General features: G+C 46.1%; 1 protein-coding gene across 4 annotated transcripts in view; it reads right to left on the bottom strand.

Annotated features, from left to right (window-relative positions):
• Positions 1–15543, bottom strand: part of LOC105496216 (CDK5RAP1 mitochondrial tRNA methylthiotransferase) — a 44916-nt gene extending 29373 nt beyond the window's left edge. Inside the window, exons 1-7 of one of the 4 annotated variants that reach the window (XM_011766406.3) lie at positions 15020–15543; positions 10342–10517; positions 8606–8709; positions 7317–7351; positions 5116–5216; positions 4054–4264; positions 2055–2175 (exon numbers count right to left, since the gene is read on the bottom strand). In XM_011766406.3, coding sequence (XP_011764708.1) covers positions 2055–2175; positions 4054–4264; positions 5116–5216; positions 7317–7351; positions 8606–8709; positions 10342–10517; positions 15020–15150 — 879 coding nt within the window. In that variant the 5' untranslated portion in view covers positions 15151–15543. Of the gene's footprint in view, positions 1–2054; positions 2176–4053; positions 4265–5115; positions 5217–7316; positions 7352–8605; positions 8710–10341; positions 10666–13184; positions 13419–15019 lie in introns of those variants that run through there. The other 3 variants (XM_011766404.3, XM_024797425.2, XM_011766405.2) reach the window with 3 other exon arrangements.
• Between the last annotated feature and the right edge of the window lie 759 nt (positions 15544–16302).

The following is a 16302-nucleotide window of genomic DNA, read 5'->3' as shown; positions in this document are numbered from 1 at the left end:
ATATGGCAAAATGCAACAATTGTTAAAATTAGGTGATTGTTAGCTGGGGCAGAGGGGTCATTGTACTATTCTCTCTTTTCTGTATATTTAAGTATTTTTCATATAAAAAGATTTAAAAGACTTTTTATAAAAGCTGCTTACTTAGAAGACTTCCAATGGATAATCATTGTTTGAATGAATAAATGGACATTCTGGTAAAGGCACAATATTCTATACTCTTTGCAACTGTAGTCTAAAAATCTAAATGAAAGAAAAAAATCTTAAAAGTTACTATACAAGCGAAATTATTAAGTGACTAACAGATACTTTAAAATACAAGTAAAATCTTAATTTTCCACAAGTCTGTGGCCTTGAATTCACTAACACTCACTTCAATGTTATTAAGTTCCTTCTTTTACAGGCAAACGGCCTAGGAAGGCTGGTTAGTTTTGTCACCATCTCAATCTATTTCAACAGAATGTCTCTATCTTGAAGGAGTGAGTTTTGGTACCGAGGGAGAGCTGGAAGGGGAGAGGAAGGAGACAACTTTAGACCAGGAAGCACTTTGAGAGGTGAGGTATGGAGAATGCCTCACAGAGCAGGGGAGCAGCTAGGGGCCAAATCAGGGAACTGATTATCTGGGAGTGGGGCAAGAGAAGACAGCACTGCCAGAATGTGAGGATGAAAGCCAACTGGTGACTTAGAAGTGAAGCAGGGAGGCCAGGCGTAGTGGCTCATGACTGTAATCCCAGCACTTTGGGAGGCCAAGACAGGATGATTGCTTGATCCCAGGAGTTCTAGATCAGCCTGAGCAACATAGTGAGACTTAATCTCTACAAATAATTTAAAAATTGGCAGCCGGGCGCGGTGGCTCAAGCCTGTAATCCCAGCACTTTGGGAGGCCGAGACAGGTGGATCACTAGGTCAGGAGATCGAGACCATCCTGGCTAACACGGTGAAACCCCGTCTCTACTAAAAAAATACAAAAAACTAGCCAGGTGAGGTGGCAGGCGCCTGTAGTCCCAGCTACTCGGGAGGCTGAGGAAGGAGAATGGCGGGAACCCGGGAGGCGAAGCTTGCAGTGAGCCGAGATCGTGCCACTGCACTCCAGCCTGGGAGACAAAGCGAGACTCTGTCTCAAAAAAAAAATAAAAATAAAAATAAATAAAAAATAAAAATTGGCTGGGCATGGTGGCACCTACCTGTGGTCACAGCTACTTGGGAAGCTGAGGTGGGAGAATCGCTTGAGTCCAGGCAGTTGATGCTGCAGTGAGCTCTGACCATACCACTGTACTCCAGCTTGGGTGACAGAGTGACAGCCCGTCTCAAAAATAAAAAATAAAAAAAGAACTGGAGCAGAGGCTACCCTGGCCCCCTCCCATGATTCCTGTGCCAAACAAGTTAGGAAGCAGGGAGACACCACTGGAAGGAAAAGCCACCATATTCCCACCTATTGTCCTCTTCTGCAGGGGTAGCAGATTCAGGCCTGGGGCTAAGGAAAAGACCTCCTCAGAAGCTGAGGACCAGCTCCCAGTGGGAGGAAAAGGAACAGATCTCCTCTGTGGCTTCTGATCCGCCTTAGTCCCCTCATTTATTCTGTTCCTCAACTAGTGAGCTGGATCAGTGATAAAATGAACAATAAATCTGGGAGTTTTTCCTGGAAGAGACAAATACCTAATTCCTCGAAAACTTAGCTATGTGCCAGGTAATTAAAAACTTTTCCTCCAATTCTTCTAATAACCCTGCAAGCAAGGTATTCTTTTATTCTCTTTTCATAGATGAGGTAAATGCATTACAACAACAGTTAAATTGACATGCCTAGAAACCAAGCCAGAATTCACACTCCATCACCTAACTGTAAACCCATGCCTTCTCCATCCACTGTGCTGCCTCCACAGTGGAGCTCTATAATTTATGGGCAATAAACCAATGATGTACACCCAAGTAGTTCTTTCTGGCCAAGCATGGTCCTAAACTTTAATAACTCAGAGACGGCACAGGCTCCAAAACTACAAAGGTTATCCTCATCCTCCCTCAAACATGCTCACAGCAAGAAAGCCTGGAGAACTCTTCACCTGCTCAGAAAGCTTCTTCACTTCCTCTAGAATAGAGGCAACAGGCCGACTCCTCTCCCTTCCCCGGGTGAAAGGAACAATGCAGTAGCTACACATGTTGTCACAGCCTCGCATGATCGACCTGGAGAAGAAAGTACCAGAACTTAGTAACAGTAGCAAGGTGTGCTGGTGTGACCCAAGGAGCAGGTCTCAGCTCTAATGGCATTATTCTTTGGCTCTGAATCCTCTTGCCACAGTGCTCACACTGGATCAGTCTGATATCTAAGCACTAAAGTAGACCTTTTTTATCTTTAAAAATTGGTATCTAATCACAGAATACAAACCAAACTATAACGAGTAGGACAGTGGCCAGCCTTGAGGAAGCACAGCAGTGAGGGGCTCGAGTACACACTTACCACACCTGGACTTTCTACTGTTTGTTTTGTTTTGTTTTGTTTGAGACAGAGTCTCACTCTGTCACCAGGCTGGAGTGCAGTGGCTCAATCTCAGCTCACTGCAACTTCCACCTCCTGGGTTCAAGTGATTCTCCTGCCTCAGCCTCCCAAGTAGCTGGGACTACAGGTGCCCGCCACCATGCCCAGCTAACTTTTGTATTTTTAGTAGAGATGGGGTTTCTCCATGTTGGCCAGGATGGTCTCAATCTCTTGACCTGGTGATCCACCCGCCTCGGCCTCCCAAAGTGCTGGGATTTACAGGTGTGAGCCACTGCGCCCGGCCCCTCTACTGTTTTTAAATTCTTTTTTCCAGACAGCCTAAATACATTTGTACCTATTGTTTTTATGAGTATATTTTCTGGATTTTTTACATCCAGACCAGAAAAAAATAAATGTTATAAAATGTTTGTATGTGTGTGCGTATAGGGCAAGGAGACTCTGGATTTAAAACACAGAATTCTGCATTTCTCACGCATTCCTGATCCAACTGCTAGATATCTAAGCTAAATCACTCTCTTTAATTCACATCCTGCACGTGAAAGCCTTAATCTATCTGAAGGAAATAATTACGGATATGTATCAAAGACGTTCACTGAAGAATTACGTAATAAATGTTAGCTATTATTTTTACTAAGCATTCCAACAAGAGAATATTATACAGCCATTAAAATAAACAGAGGTTGACAAACTTTTCTGAAAAAAAAAAAAAAAAGATAGTAAATATTTGAGACTTAGCAGGCTATAGTCTCTGTCCCAGCTATTTAACCTTGCTTTAGTGGCAAAAGCAGCCAGAGACAATATGTAAATAAATGGGCATGCTTGTATTCCAATAAAACCTTATTTACAAAAAGAGGTGGTAAGCTATTTGGCAACCTCTGTTATAGAAAATTTAATGCCTTGCCAGGCATGGTGGCTCACGCCTGTAATCCCAGCACTTTGGGAGGGTGAGGCAGGCAGATCATGAAGTCAGGAGATCGAGACCATCCTGGCTAACACGGTGAAACCCCGTCTCTACTAAAAATACAAAAAAAATCAGCCAGGTGTGGTGGCACACGCCTGTAGTCCCAGCAACTCAGGAGGGCGAGACAGGAGAATCGCTTGAACCCGGGAGGCAGAGGTTGCAGTGAGCCAAGATTGCACCACTGCACTCCAGCTTGGGCAACAGAGTGAGACTCGGTCGCAAAAAAAAAAAAAGAAAGGAAAAGAAAATTTAATGCCATGGCCAGGCATGGTGGTTCACCCTTATAATCCCAGGATTTTGGAAGGCTGAGGTGGGAGGATCACCAGCGCTCAGGAGTTTGAGACCAGCCTGGGCAATATAGTGAGACCCTATCTCTGCAAAAATTCAAAAAAAATTAGCCGGGTGTGGTGGTACACACCTGTAGTCCCAGCTACTCAGGGAACTAAAGCAAGAGCCCAGGAGGTCAAGGCTGCAGTGAGCCCTGATCATGCCACTGCACTCCAGCCTCGGTGACAAGAGTGAGACTGTGTCTCAAAAAAAAAAAAAAAAAAAACGTGTGAAAGAAAGAAGAGGCTTATTCCCCATCTCTTAGGCAGTGACTCACACAAAGGCAGACGTGGCACTGGGGTTTGTCTGGACTGGCATGACATCAGCATAGGTCTCGTCCAGAGAGAGCAACACGTTGGCAGCTTGCTGGCCTGACTCAGCAACAGCCAGCAGTCGGGGAAGGTCCCGGTAGGCATCAGGACCAGCCAAAACATCCACCATTTTCTCCCTGTTGAGGATCTCCTCCTTCAACCTCTCAGCCATGCAGCCTGGAAGGGAAAAAGAAACAAGCACCTTTCCCCAAATTCACCAGGTGTTTAATGGCTTCTTATTCCACTTTATCTCAAGCTGGGATTAGAGACCAGGGCACAGAAAACTTCTCTAAAAATTGAGTACCATCCTTCAAATTTAACCAACACTCCCATACCACTGGAGCCTGCATCTTCCTATATAAGAAAATCACAGAAAAGGGTTCCAGAGCAATCCAATCATAATGCCCAGAAAAAAAATTAAACCACCGGCCCGGTGTGGTGGCTCACGCCTGTAATTCCCGCAATTTGGGAGGCCGAGGCAGGTGAATCACCTGAAGTGGAGAGTTCAAGACCAGCCTGAACAACATAGAGAAACTCCATCTCTACTAAAAACACAAAATTACCCGGGTGTGGTGGCACATGCCTGTAATCCCAGCTACTCAGGAAGCTGAGGCAGGAGAATCGCTTGAACCCAGGAAGCAGAAGTGGCGGTGAGCCAAGATCTCGCCATTGCACTCCAGCCTGGGCAACAAGAGCAAAACTCCACCTCAAAGGAAAAAAAAGGAAATTCATGCTGTCCCTTCAGACTCCAATTCTATCCATAACTCTGTGCTACCATGAGCCACATTAGACTCCAGGCAGGATATACCACTTTCTGAGCACCTATTACTTTAAGGAACTATGGAAAGTCCTTTCATGAACTTTATCTCATTTAATCCTGTAGCCTCTGGCAGTAAGTACAAGAATTGCATGGGGTATGTAAGATTTCTTCAGACACTGGGAACCCAGCCTCTAAAGGAAACACTAGCAAATAAAGCCACATAGAGTCCAAGTTTCAAAACTGACAAAATGCGTAAATTACCAGATACCTAGAATCCCAATCCTCAGAGGAACCCGGGAGCGGGGCCGCCTTGTCTTCAAGGCTTTAAGCTGATGTAAACGGTTCCAGATGGTCTGCTCAGCCTTCTCCCTACAGAGATCAAAGGAGGCAAAACTGAACCAAAAATAAACCACAGAGGAATCTAAGAGAGTAGGACAGTGGGAAGAAAATAAAAACCACCTTCAACCCTTTAAATTAAGCTTTTCCAACCTACAGCCCACGGGCCGCATGCAGCCAGGATGGCTTTGAATGCAGCCCAACACAAATTCATAAACTCGGCCGGGCGCGGTGGCTCAAGCCTGTAATCCCAGCACTTTGGGAGGCCGAGAAGGGTGGATCACGAGGTCAGGAGATCGAGACCATCCTGGCTAACACGGTGAAACCCCGTCTCTACTAAAAAATACAAAAAACTAGCCGGGCGAGGTGGTGGGCGCCTGTAGTCCCAGCTACTCGGGAGGCTGAGGCAGGAGAATGGCGTAAACTCGGGAGGCGGAGCTTGCAGTGAGCTGAGATCCGGCCACTGCACTCCAGCCTGGGCGACAGAGTGAGACTCCATCTCAAAAAAAAAAAAAAAATTCATAAACTTTTGTAAAACATTATGAGATTTCTTTTTTTTTTTTGCGATTTTTTTTTTTTTTAGCTCATCAGCTATTATTAGTGTTAGTGTATCTTATATGTGGCCCAAGACAATTCTTCTTCTTCTTCCAATGTGGCCCAGGGAAGACAAAAGATTGGACAGCCCTGCCTTAAATGCGTATCTACCATTTACACTTGGGGAAGGTAGATGGGGGACCACCTGAAGAAGCAACACTTGCTATGATTTACCTTTCCTAGAATGACACCCTTCCTACACATCTTCAAATCCTAACAAGCCTTTAAGCCAAACTCAAAAACAATCTACTTCGTAAGGCCTTCCCCAATTCTCCTCTGTTGGAGAGTTTGTCCTTCCTTTAACTGCCCTTCAACTTTTTTTTTTTATGATTCCAGATCCTAATGCCCTTCTACTTTAACTAGATTTTTCCCTGTACTTAGCAATTTCTCTTTTTTTTTTTTTGAGATGGAGTCTCATTTTGTCACCAGGCTGGAGTGCAATGGTGTAATCTCGGCTCATGGCAACCTCCAACTCCCTGGTTCAAGCAATCATCCTGCCTCAGTCTCCTGAGTAGCTGGGATGACAGGCATGCATAACCAGGCCTGGCTAATTTTTGTATTTTTAGTAAAGACGGGATTTCACTATGTTGGCCAGACTAGTCTCAAAGTCCTGACCTCATGATTTGCCCACCCTGGCCTCCCAAAGTGCTGGGATTACAGGTGTGATCCACCGTGCCTGGCCAGCAATTTATCTTTTATTTTTCTTTGTAGATACAGGGTCTTACTTTGTTGCCCAGGCTGGTCTTGAATAGCTCCCTGCAGCCTTGAACTCCTGGACTCAAGTGATCCTTCCTACCTCGGCCTCTAAGAGTGCTGGGATTATAGGTGTGACACACTGCACCCAGCCTCATTGTTTGATTTTTTTGAACTAGCATTTTCCGCCAGATGTTGGAGCTATTTGTTCATCTATCTTAGTTCCCATATCAGACTAAGCTCCTCAAAGCCAGGCCAAGGAAAAAGGGTTCATTTCTGAATCACCCAAAACACATAGCTCAGTGTCAAGCAGCAGAGGTCTACAGAAGAAAAATGTCAGATGAATTAATTGAGGGTATAGCCAGATATGGAAACATTAACACTAGCATGTCTTGAACACAGAACCAAAGTGAGAAAGAAGGTATGTTCACCTCTGATGGATGTCACCCACCTCTATTCAAAACTCTCCCTGAGCCTATGACTGTATCCTACCCCAGGCAGCTATACTATAAATACATGCCATTAGTTACAAAACAAAGCTCAGGAAGAGCTGAGTGGCTCAGCACATTCTTGGTTTCCTCATCTATAACAGCACCAAACACACAGCGTTGTTGTGATCATTAAATTTGTTCATGCATTATGTTACTCACTCAGAACCTGACACCACGGTACATGCTCAGCCGATGTCAGCCAGTCGTATAAAGACTATCTCCACTGTGGGAAAACTGCAAGTCCTACTGCCGTGGGGCCACTGGCTCATCTCCATAGACAGCCAGACCAGGAACTGTTAGCTGTGGCATTATTACATAAGATACATTCACTCCTAGGAAAAGAACAAATTCGCACCTGATAGAGCACGTGACAAGGAGAATCACATCTGCCTGAATGGAGAGAAAGGAAAACAAGAAAAATTACAATCTTGGAATCTTGGATATTAGCCTTGTACAGTTCCTGCCCTACAGCTCTTTATTATTATTTTTTTTTTCTTTTTTTTTTTGAGACAGAGTCTCACTCTGTTTCCCAGGCTGGAGTGCAGTGGGGCAATCTCGGCTCACTGCAACCCCTGCCTCCCAAGCAGTTCAAGCAATTCTCCTGCCTCAGCCTCGGATTACAGGCACCCACTACCACGCCCAGCTAATTTTTGTATTTTTAGTACAGATGGGGTTTTACCATGTTGGCCAGGCTGGTCTCAAACTCCTGACCTCAAGTGATCCACCCGCCTTGGCCTCCCAAAGTGCTAGGATTACAGGCATGAGCCACTGCACCCACGCTATTATTTTTCTTTAACTATTTTTTTCCTTTTTTTTTTTTTTTTTTAAATAGAGAAGGGAGTCTCACTCACTTGCCCAGGCTGAAGAGCAATAGCATAACCATAGCTCACTGCAGCCTCAAACTCCTGTCTTCAAGCAATCCTGCCTTGGCCTCCCAAAGTGCTGGGATCACAGGCATGGTAACCCACACCTGGACATTTTAACCATTTTTAAGTGTACAGTCCTGTGGCATTAAGAACATCTGCAATTTCATAACTATGCATTTTCCATAACTTTTTCATCATCTGCAACTAAAACTCTGTACTCATTAAACAGTAACTCTCCAACTTCCCTCCCCACAGCCAATTCTTTTTTTTTTTTTTTTTGAGACGGAGTCTCACGCTGTTGCCCAGGCTGGAGTGCAGTGGCGCGATCTCGGCTCACTGCAAGCTCCGCCTCCCGGGTTCCCGCCATTCTCCTGCCTCAGCCTTCTGAGTAGCTGGGACTACAGGCGCCCGCCACCGCGCCCGGCTAATTTTTTGTATTTTTAGTAGAGACGGGGTTTCACTGTGGTCTCGATCTCCTGACCTTGTGATCCGCCCACCTCGGCCTCCCAAAGTGCTGGGATTACAGGCTTGAGCCACCGCGCCCGGCCCCCACAGCCAATTCTTAACTTAGCTCCTTGCCTGAAGGCGCACATCACCATAAAAGTTTCAAAAACAGCTGGAACAACTCAGTACAACTCAGTCCCATGGTGAACACTTCACCCAAGGGAACTCTCTCTCACCAGGGGGCACCCTGCTCCTGAAACTGCACCTAAGAATGGGCACAAATGCAGAACCTTGCCCAGGTCCAGGAAACAAAGGAAATAGGAAATGCATGTACCTCTTGGAGGTTACTGGTCCGCAGGTAGCCACTCTTCTGTAAGATGGACCAGGCTATCTCTGTGTCATTCACATTCATCTGGCAGCCATAGGTCTCAAGGTAGACTGCAGTGAGAGGTTGGGGGGAATCCATGGTAGACAGACAAGAAGGGGCCTCATGTCTCAGAAGGTCTCCCTCCCAAATGATCTAGAAATATCTGAGGCATCTGGTTATCCACTGAGTCCCCTATTGCCTCAATCCTAAGATAACATAAATTGCCAGATGTACCCCCAAATTAATGACAGACCTTCAGAACAAAAGAAATACCATATTAGGCTGGGCTCAGTGGTTCATGCCTATAATCACAGTACTTTGGGAGGCTGAGACAGGAGAATTACTTGAGCCCAGGAGTTTGAGACCAGCCGGGGCGACATAGGGAGACCCTGTCTCTACAAAAAATTTAAAAATTAGCCAAGTGATACATGCCTGTGGTCCCAGCTACTCAGGAAGCTGAGGAAGAACTGCTTGAGCCCAGGGGTCTGAGGCTGCAGTGAGCCATGATCACACCACTGCACTCAGCCTGGGCAACAGAGTGAGACCCTGTCTCAAACAAACAAACAAAAATACCACATTATATATCCACACCAATTACAAGGCATGTTATCTTTTTTTAAATGGGGAAAACATGTACCTGAGAATCAAGGAAATATAGTTTTAAAACCAATTAGAAAAGGAAAGACTAGGCCAGGCGTGGTGGCTCACGCCTGTAATCCCAGCACTTTGGGAGGCCAAGGCGGGTGGATCACTTGAGGTCAGGAGTTCGAGACCAGCCTGGCCAACATGATGAAACCAATGTCTCCACCAAAACACAAAAAATTAGCCAGGTATGGTGGTGTGCACCTGTAATCCCAGCTACTCAGGAGGCTGAGGCAGGAGAATCACTTCTCAGGAGGCAGGAGGCAGAGGCTGCAGTGAGCTGAGATCGCACCATTGAGCTCCAGCCTGGGTGACAGAGTGAGTCTCAAAAAAAAAAAAAAAAAATGAAAAGAACAGAAAAGGAAGGACTAGGTGATAGTGTTTATCAGCCTGAAGGGAAAATAAGTTTAAATCCACATGTTACACTCCTCCTCAAAATAAAGAGGTTTTCCAGCCTCTGGAAGTAGCAGCAGTGGCCAGAGGGTACATAAAGTCACAAAATTAAAATGAGGCCTCTTCTTAGAGTAACTTCATCTTAAATGAAAGCAAGGCTATATTATGAAGTAAAACAAATTTTGTACACAGTGGTAGGAATATGAATTTCACATTCTGGCAGCTGTCGCCACCAGCAGGTCTTATTTCCAGACTCCAATAAATTCCAACTAAAAGTTAAGAGCTGAATGATAATAAGCTTTTGCTCAAATGATTCTCCCACCTCAGCCTCCTGAGTAGCTAGGACTACAGGTGCAGGCTATCATAGCTGGCTAATTTTTTATTTTTTGTAGAGACAGTGTTTCACCATGTTACCCAGGCTGTTCTTGAACTCCTGGGCTCCAGCAATCCACCCATCTCGGCCTCCCAAGGTGCTGGGATTACAGGCATGAGCCACCGTGCCCGGCCAAGTTTCTTGATATTAATATTATTGGGTGGAGTCTGATGATTCCCACAGCCTTCCCACACTGTTAACCTTCCAAGCCAGGTCTGTAATAAAAGAATCACGCCAGGAATGACAGAAAGGAGCAAGGCAGGAAGCCCAAAGGGATAAGAGAAGTAAAACCAACCTTTTCTCTGCCTTCCAAGAAGTTCATCCATCGTGAGATAGGGAGGTGGGTCTTCTACTTCTGAAGACAGCTTCTCCTGAGGAGCTGAGGCACTTTTTAAAAAATGTTGAAAAGTCGGTCCAGCGGCCAGCCTGGAGCTGAAATCCTTCTGAGCTCCATCCTCCTGCCTCTCTGGACTGGGACACGTGGTACTAGAGAGACTGCTGTGTGCCCTGCACATCCTCAGCGACAGCCAAGACACAGAGGCCAATGGCCCCCACCCCAGAGACCTCTGCACTTGGAGGACACACTGTAAAGGGTGCATGGCACTAAACAGCCCACGGTCTGCAAAAGAATGACAGACATCACCAGCATTTATTGAACACTATGGACAGAACACTGCTCTGAGCACTTCAGTGTATACATCCATTTACCCCTCACAAAAGCCCATGATGAAGGTACTCCTAATAATATGACCTTTGTTTTACAGTTGAAAACACGGAGGCAACTTGCCCAAGACCACACAGAGGAGTGCCAGAGATGAGATGCAAATCCAGGCAGCGTTTTCAAAACAAGGGGTGGTAGAGATGAGATGGAAAGCCCTGACAAAATGACAAAATAGCACCTTGTGCCAAGACCAGTTCCCAAGGCTTTAAGTGAATTAACTCATTAAATCTTTACAGCAATCCTAGGAAACAGACACTATTATTGTTCCTATTCCGAAAGACATAGGTTGAGGAACTCACCTAAGCTCCTACAGCCAGTAAGCAGTCAAACAAGAACTCAGGTAAAAATCCGCATGGATGCAAAGCCCGTGCCAATACCCATCTTGCTACACTGCCTCTTAATACTGTGAAAACCACTCACTGTCTGAGGGCATCTTCCTTTGAGTTCCTTCAGAAGGAAAGCATCTAATGTGAGGGCACTGTATGCCTGATCAGTGACTCCTTCTACCCTTTAAGAGTCTTGGCTGGGCGCAGTCGCTCATGCCTCTAATCCCAGGACTTTGAGAGGCCGAGGCAGGAGGATCACTTGAGGTCAGGAGTTCAAGACCAGCCTGGCCAACATAGCAAAACTCCATTTCTACTAAAAATACAAAAGTTAGCCAGATGTGGTGGCACGTGCCTATAGTCCCAACTACTCAAGAGGCTGAGGTAGGAGAATCGCTTGAACCCAGGAAGCAGAAGTTGCTATGTACTGAGGTCGCACTACAGTCCGGACAACAGAGCGAAACGCCATCTCAAAAAAAAAAAACAAGAGTTTCAAACTACCACCTTCAAACTTTCCACCCAGACCCTCTCACACTTGGTTTAGCAAATAACACAACCTTTATAGAGAACAATTTGCCACCTTCCATCAAAATTACAAGTGTGCAAACCATCTGACAGAGCATTTCCACTCATATTTATCCTGCAGATAAATCTATACACATACAAAATGACCTATGTATAAAGACATTCAGTCTAGGCATGGTAGCTCACGCCTGTAATCCCAGCACTTTGGGACACTGAGGCTGGTGGATCACTTGAGGCCAGGAGTTCGAGACCAGCCTGGCCAACACAATGAAGCCTCATCTCTACTAAAAATACAAAAATTATCTGGATGTGGTGGCACACACCTGTATTCTGAGTTACCCGGGAGGCTGAGGCATGAGAATCTCTTGAGCCCAGGAAGAGAAGGTTGCAGTAAGCCAAGATCACGCCACTGCACTCTAGCCTGGACAACAGAGTGAGATTGTCTCAAAAAATAAAAAGATATTCAATGCAACAGTGTTTCTAATAGCAAAAGAAAGGGAAAGGTCTAAATGTCATCAATAAAGGACTAGTTAAGTAAGTTCTGGTACATCCATACAATGGAACAAGATACAACTGTTAGAAACCAAGGCTGGTGGCCAGGTGCAGTGGCTCATGCTTGTAATCCCAGCATTTTGGGAAGCTGAGACAGAAACATCACTTGAGCCAGGAATTTGAAACCAGCCTGGGCAACATAGTGAGACCTCATCTCTATAAAAATAACAAAAAATAGCCAGGCACAGTGATGCACACCTGTAGTCCCAGCTACTAAGGAGGCTGAAGTAGAAGGACTGTTTGAGCCCGGGAGGTCAATGCTGCAGTGAGCCATAATCGCACCACTGCCTGGGTGACGGAGTGAGACCCTAGCTCAAAAAAAAAAAAAAAAAAAAAAAGTGAGGCTGAACCTATACGTGACAAAGGCAAGGAAGTAAAATGCTCCACGCTACCTACATTATACTACTGATGAATCTGTGGGGAAAGCGGGTAGGAATATTGACGTACCTATTTGCAGGTACATCCAATATCTCTAGAGTGCATAAGAAACAATAGTTGCCTCCCAGGAAGACTTAGGTAACTAAGGTACAGGAGATGAAGCCATACTATTTACTTTTTTTTTTTTTTTTTCTGACTAAGGAAGAATTCTAGGATCACCATATATTTTTAATGGACCCCCTGACTATGGCCTACCACACTCCAGCCATGCCACACTTCTTTGTATTAATCTTCACTAGCTTGTAGGATTTTACACACGCTGTTCTCTGGCTGGCATATCTTCCCTCTAGTGGCTGTATAACACCTGTGATACTTTCAGCTTTCTTCCTCTGGGAAGACTGCTCTGGCCATCACCCTCGAAGTCTAGGTGGGATCCTTCTCTGGGTTCCCAAAGCTCTCTTCTAGCTCTCCATCACAAGACTCATCACACTTTGCTGTTATTACTGACACTTCTGGCAGCCCTAGTAAACTGGCAGGTTCCTGTAAGCAGGGAACAAGCATCATTCATTTCTACACCTTCACCATCTCCCATTGTGGTAGCTGCCTCATGGCAGGTGCTAAACATCAGTGGTTCCCAACCTTTTTGGTACCAGGCATCGGTTTCATGGGAGATAATTTTTCCACAGACAGGGAAGCAGGGGTATGTTGAAACTGTTCCACCTCAGGCATTTAGATTCTCATAAGGAGTGTGTAATCTTGAGCCAGTGCGGTGGCTCACATCTTTATAATCCCAGTACTTTGGGAGGCTGAGGCAGCAGGATTGCTTGAGCTCAGGAGTTCAAGACCAGCCTGGGCAACATGGCAAGACCCCGTCTCTACAACAAATTAAAAAATAAAAACTTAGCCAGCCATTGTGGTGTGTGCCTGTAGTCCCTGCAACTGGAGAAGCTGAGGTAGGAGGATCACTTGAGCCGGAGATGCAGAGGTTGCAGTGAGCCGAGATTGTGCCACCACACTCCAGCCTGGGCAACAGAGAGAAACCCTGTCTCCAAAAAAAAAAAAAAAAAAAAGTAAATGGAATGCACAACCTAGATCCCTTGCATACACGCAGTTCACAATAGGGTTTGTGTTCCTATGAGAATCTAATGCCATGGCCGATATGACAGGAGGCAGAGCTCAGGCAGTAACACCAGCTTGCTGCTCACCTCCTTCTGTGCGGCCTGGTTCCTCACAGGCCATGGACAGGCACCATTCTGCCACCTAGGGTCAGGGGAACCCCGCTATACATGTGTAATGACCAGATGTGGCCCATTACATTTCCAATGAGATCACCTGCCACATCTGCTACTAGCACTCAGGAGCAATGCCAACCCAGTTTCAAGTGTCACAGAAGAACAGCCTTAAAGTGTGAGCTTTAAAATAGCCCATTTCTACTCCATAATTGCTGTGTGACCTTTGGCAAGACAAATTTCTGTCTCTGAGTCACCAATTCCACTTGTGTAAAATAAGGATAAAAGCAGCATTTCCCCCCCCCCGAAGTGTTATAAGAATAAGATATTAAAAACCCAACTTGAGATACAGTAAGTGTTCACTAACTGCAATTCACAGCCCACACCCCCTTTCATGGAGAGTATTAGAGCATCCTGGTTAAGAGTATGGACTCTACTAAAAATACAAAAATTAGCCGGGTGTGGTGGCATGCGCCTGTAATCCTAGCTACCCAGGAAGCTGAGGCAGGAGAACAGGAGAATCGCTGAAACTCGGGGGGCAGGGGCTACAGTGAGCCGAGATCGCGTCACTGCACTCCAGCCTGGGCGACAGAGCAAGACTCCGTCTCAAAAAACAAAAACAAAAAAAAATTTAAAAAAACAGTATGGACCCTAGAGTCTGAATCTGACCCCACTGCTGCTAAGCCAGCTAAACCTTAGGCACCTGTCTTAAACTCTGGGAGCCTCTAGATGGGGATAATAGCACCTATCTCCATAAGCCTACTGTGGGATCAAACGCAGTAATACAAGCAAAATGCTTTGCATAACACAGTGTAGAAGCCTCTCTGCAGGCTCGAAATTAATTCTGACAGTCGGCAATGAGGCTAGAACAATAGTGTACAACAACATCCCAAACACTTTATTGGCTGGTTACAATGCGTTAGGCATGGTGCAAAACATTTTCCGCGAATTATTACCTATAACCCTCACAGCAACTCTGTGAGGCAGGCTGTACTGTCAACCCCACTTCATGGGTGGCGAAGCGAAGCCTTGGAAGAAGTGGAGGTGACCTGTCCAAAGTCACACGGGGTTAGGCGGCGGGGTTAGGGTACGAACTCCGACAGCCTGACGCCAGGCCCCACGCCGTAACCACCGTGCCATCCTCCCTCTTGAACACCGCGCGCTTCCCGGGATCCGCGGCCCCTCCTGCCCCAGGCGCCACCCAAAAGCAGGTGCGCAGCCCACCCCGGCGGGCGCGCTGCTCACCTCCCGCAGCAGCAACAGTGCCCGGGGTCCCGCAGCGTTAGTTCTGCCGGCAAATCGGGTCCACTCACCGGTCCGCCGCTGGGCTGATACACAAGCGACTTCCGTTCCTCCGGTACTTCAGGCCGGGTCATTCTAACGGAAGTGCTTCGTTTTTACAGTCCGGGTGGACCCAAAGCTCCGTGGCGGCGCTGAACTTTAAGACAGCCTCTAGCCACGGGCTTAAGAGGCAATTGAGCGCCTCAGCGTGGGTGAGTGCAAATGAAATGTGCGCTAAATGTCAGATACATCGGATGTGGAAGAAGAAATGTCAAATGGTGTCAAATAGTTCATATATGTTTATATTGATTATGTGCTGCAATAATTGTTGGGACATATTGGGTACATTCGTTGAATTTTTTTTTTATTTGTAGCTATGGTGACAGAAATATTTGAATTAAGTTCACCTGTTGTTTCTTTTTACTTTTTCAATGTGGCTAGCAGGGGGTAAAAAATTGGTGTGGTCATGGCTCACTGCAGCTGCCGCCTCCCATGCTCAAGCAGTCCTCCCACCTCAGCCTCCCAAGTGGCTGGGACTACAGGCAGGCACCACCACGCCCAGCTAATTTTTTTTTTTTTTTTTTTTTTTTTTTTTTTTTGGAGAGACGGGTCTACCCGTGTTGCCCAGGCAGGTCTCAAACTCCTACCTAGGCGCAAGCCATCCTCCCACCTTGGCCTCCCAAAGTGCTGGGATTGTAGGTGTGAGCCACTGTACCAGGTCCTTACTGGGAAATTTTAAGTCACCTAAGAGGTTCATGCTCTATTTCTATTGGAGGGTGCTGCCCTGTAGATTAATGACTTCCTGATTCACATCTCCAGCTGGACCCTCCCTGCAGTTCCAGAGCCATAGCTCAGCTGCCTACTTGACACTTCTTGGGTGTCTGATGACCATCTCTATCATGAACTCTTCATTTCCACACACGCACCTTCACCAAAAACCTGTACCTGCCATTCTGGCCCATCTCAGTAAATGGCCCAACCATCCTTCCAGGTGCACTAGGAGGAACTGAATAGTCATTTTCTTCACCTCCCTGGATCCCCACGTTCTACCTGTCAGCAAGCCCTGTCAACTTTAACTACAAAATGTCAAATCTGTCTACTCGGTAGCTACAACTACCCAGGCCACCACTGTCTCATCAGAAACAATCACAGTAGCCTGCTAACGGTCACCTTGTCTCCTGAGAACAGTTTCCCACACACAGCCTAAGGGAATTTGTCTGTTTTATTAAATCAAATTATATCACTCC

Source organism: Macaca nemestrina, chromosome 15, assembly GCF_043159975.1.
Source record: "Macaca nemestrina isolate mMacNem1 chromosome 15, mMacNem.hap1, whole genome shotgun sequence".
NCBI lineage: Eukaryota > Metazoa > Chordata > Mammalia > Primates > Cercopithecidae > Macaca > Macaca nemestrina.
The sequence above is the reverse complement of the archived record's forward strand: the minus strand, read 5'-3'. Positions and strand labels throughout refer to the sequence as shown.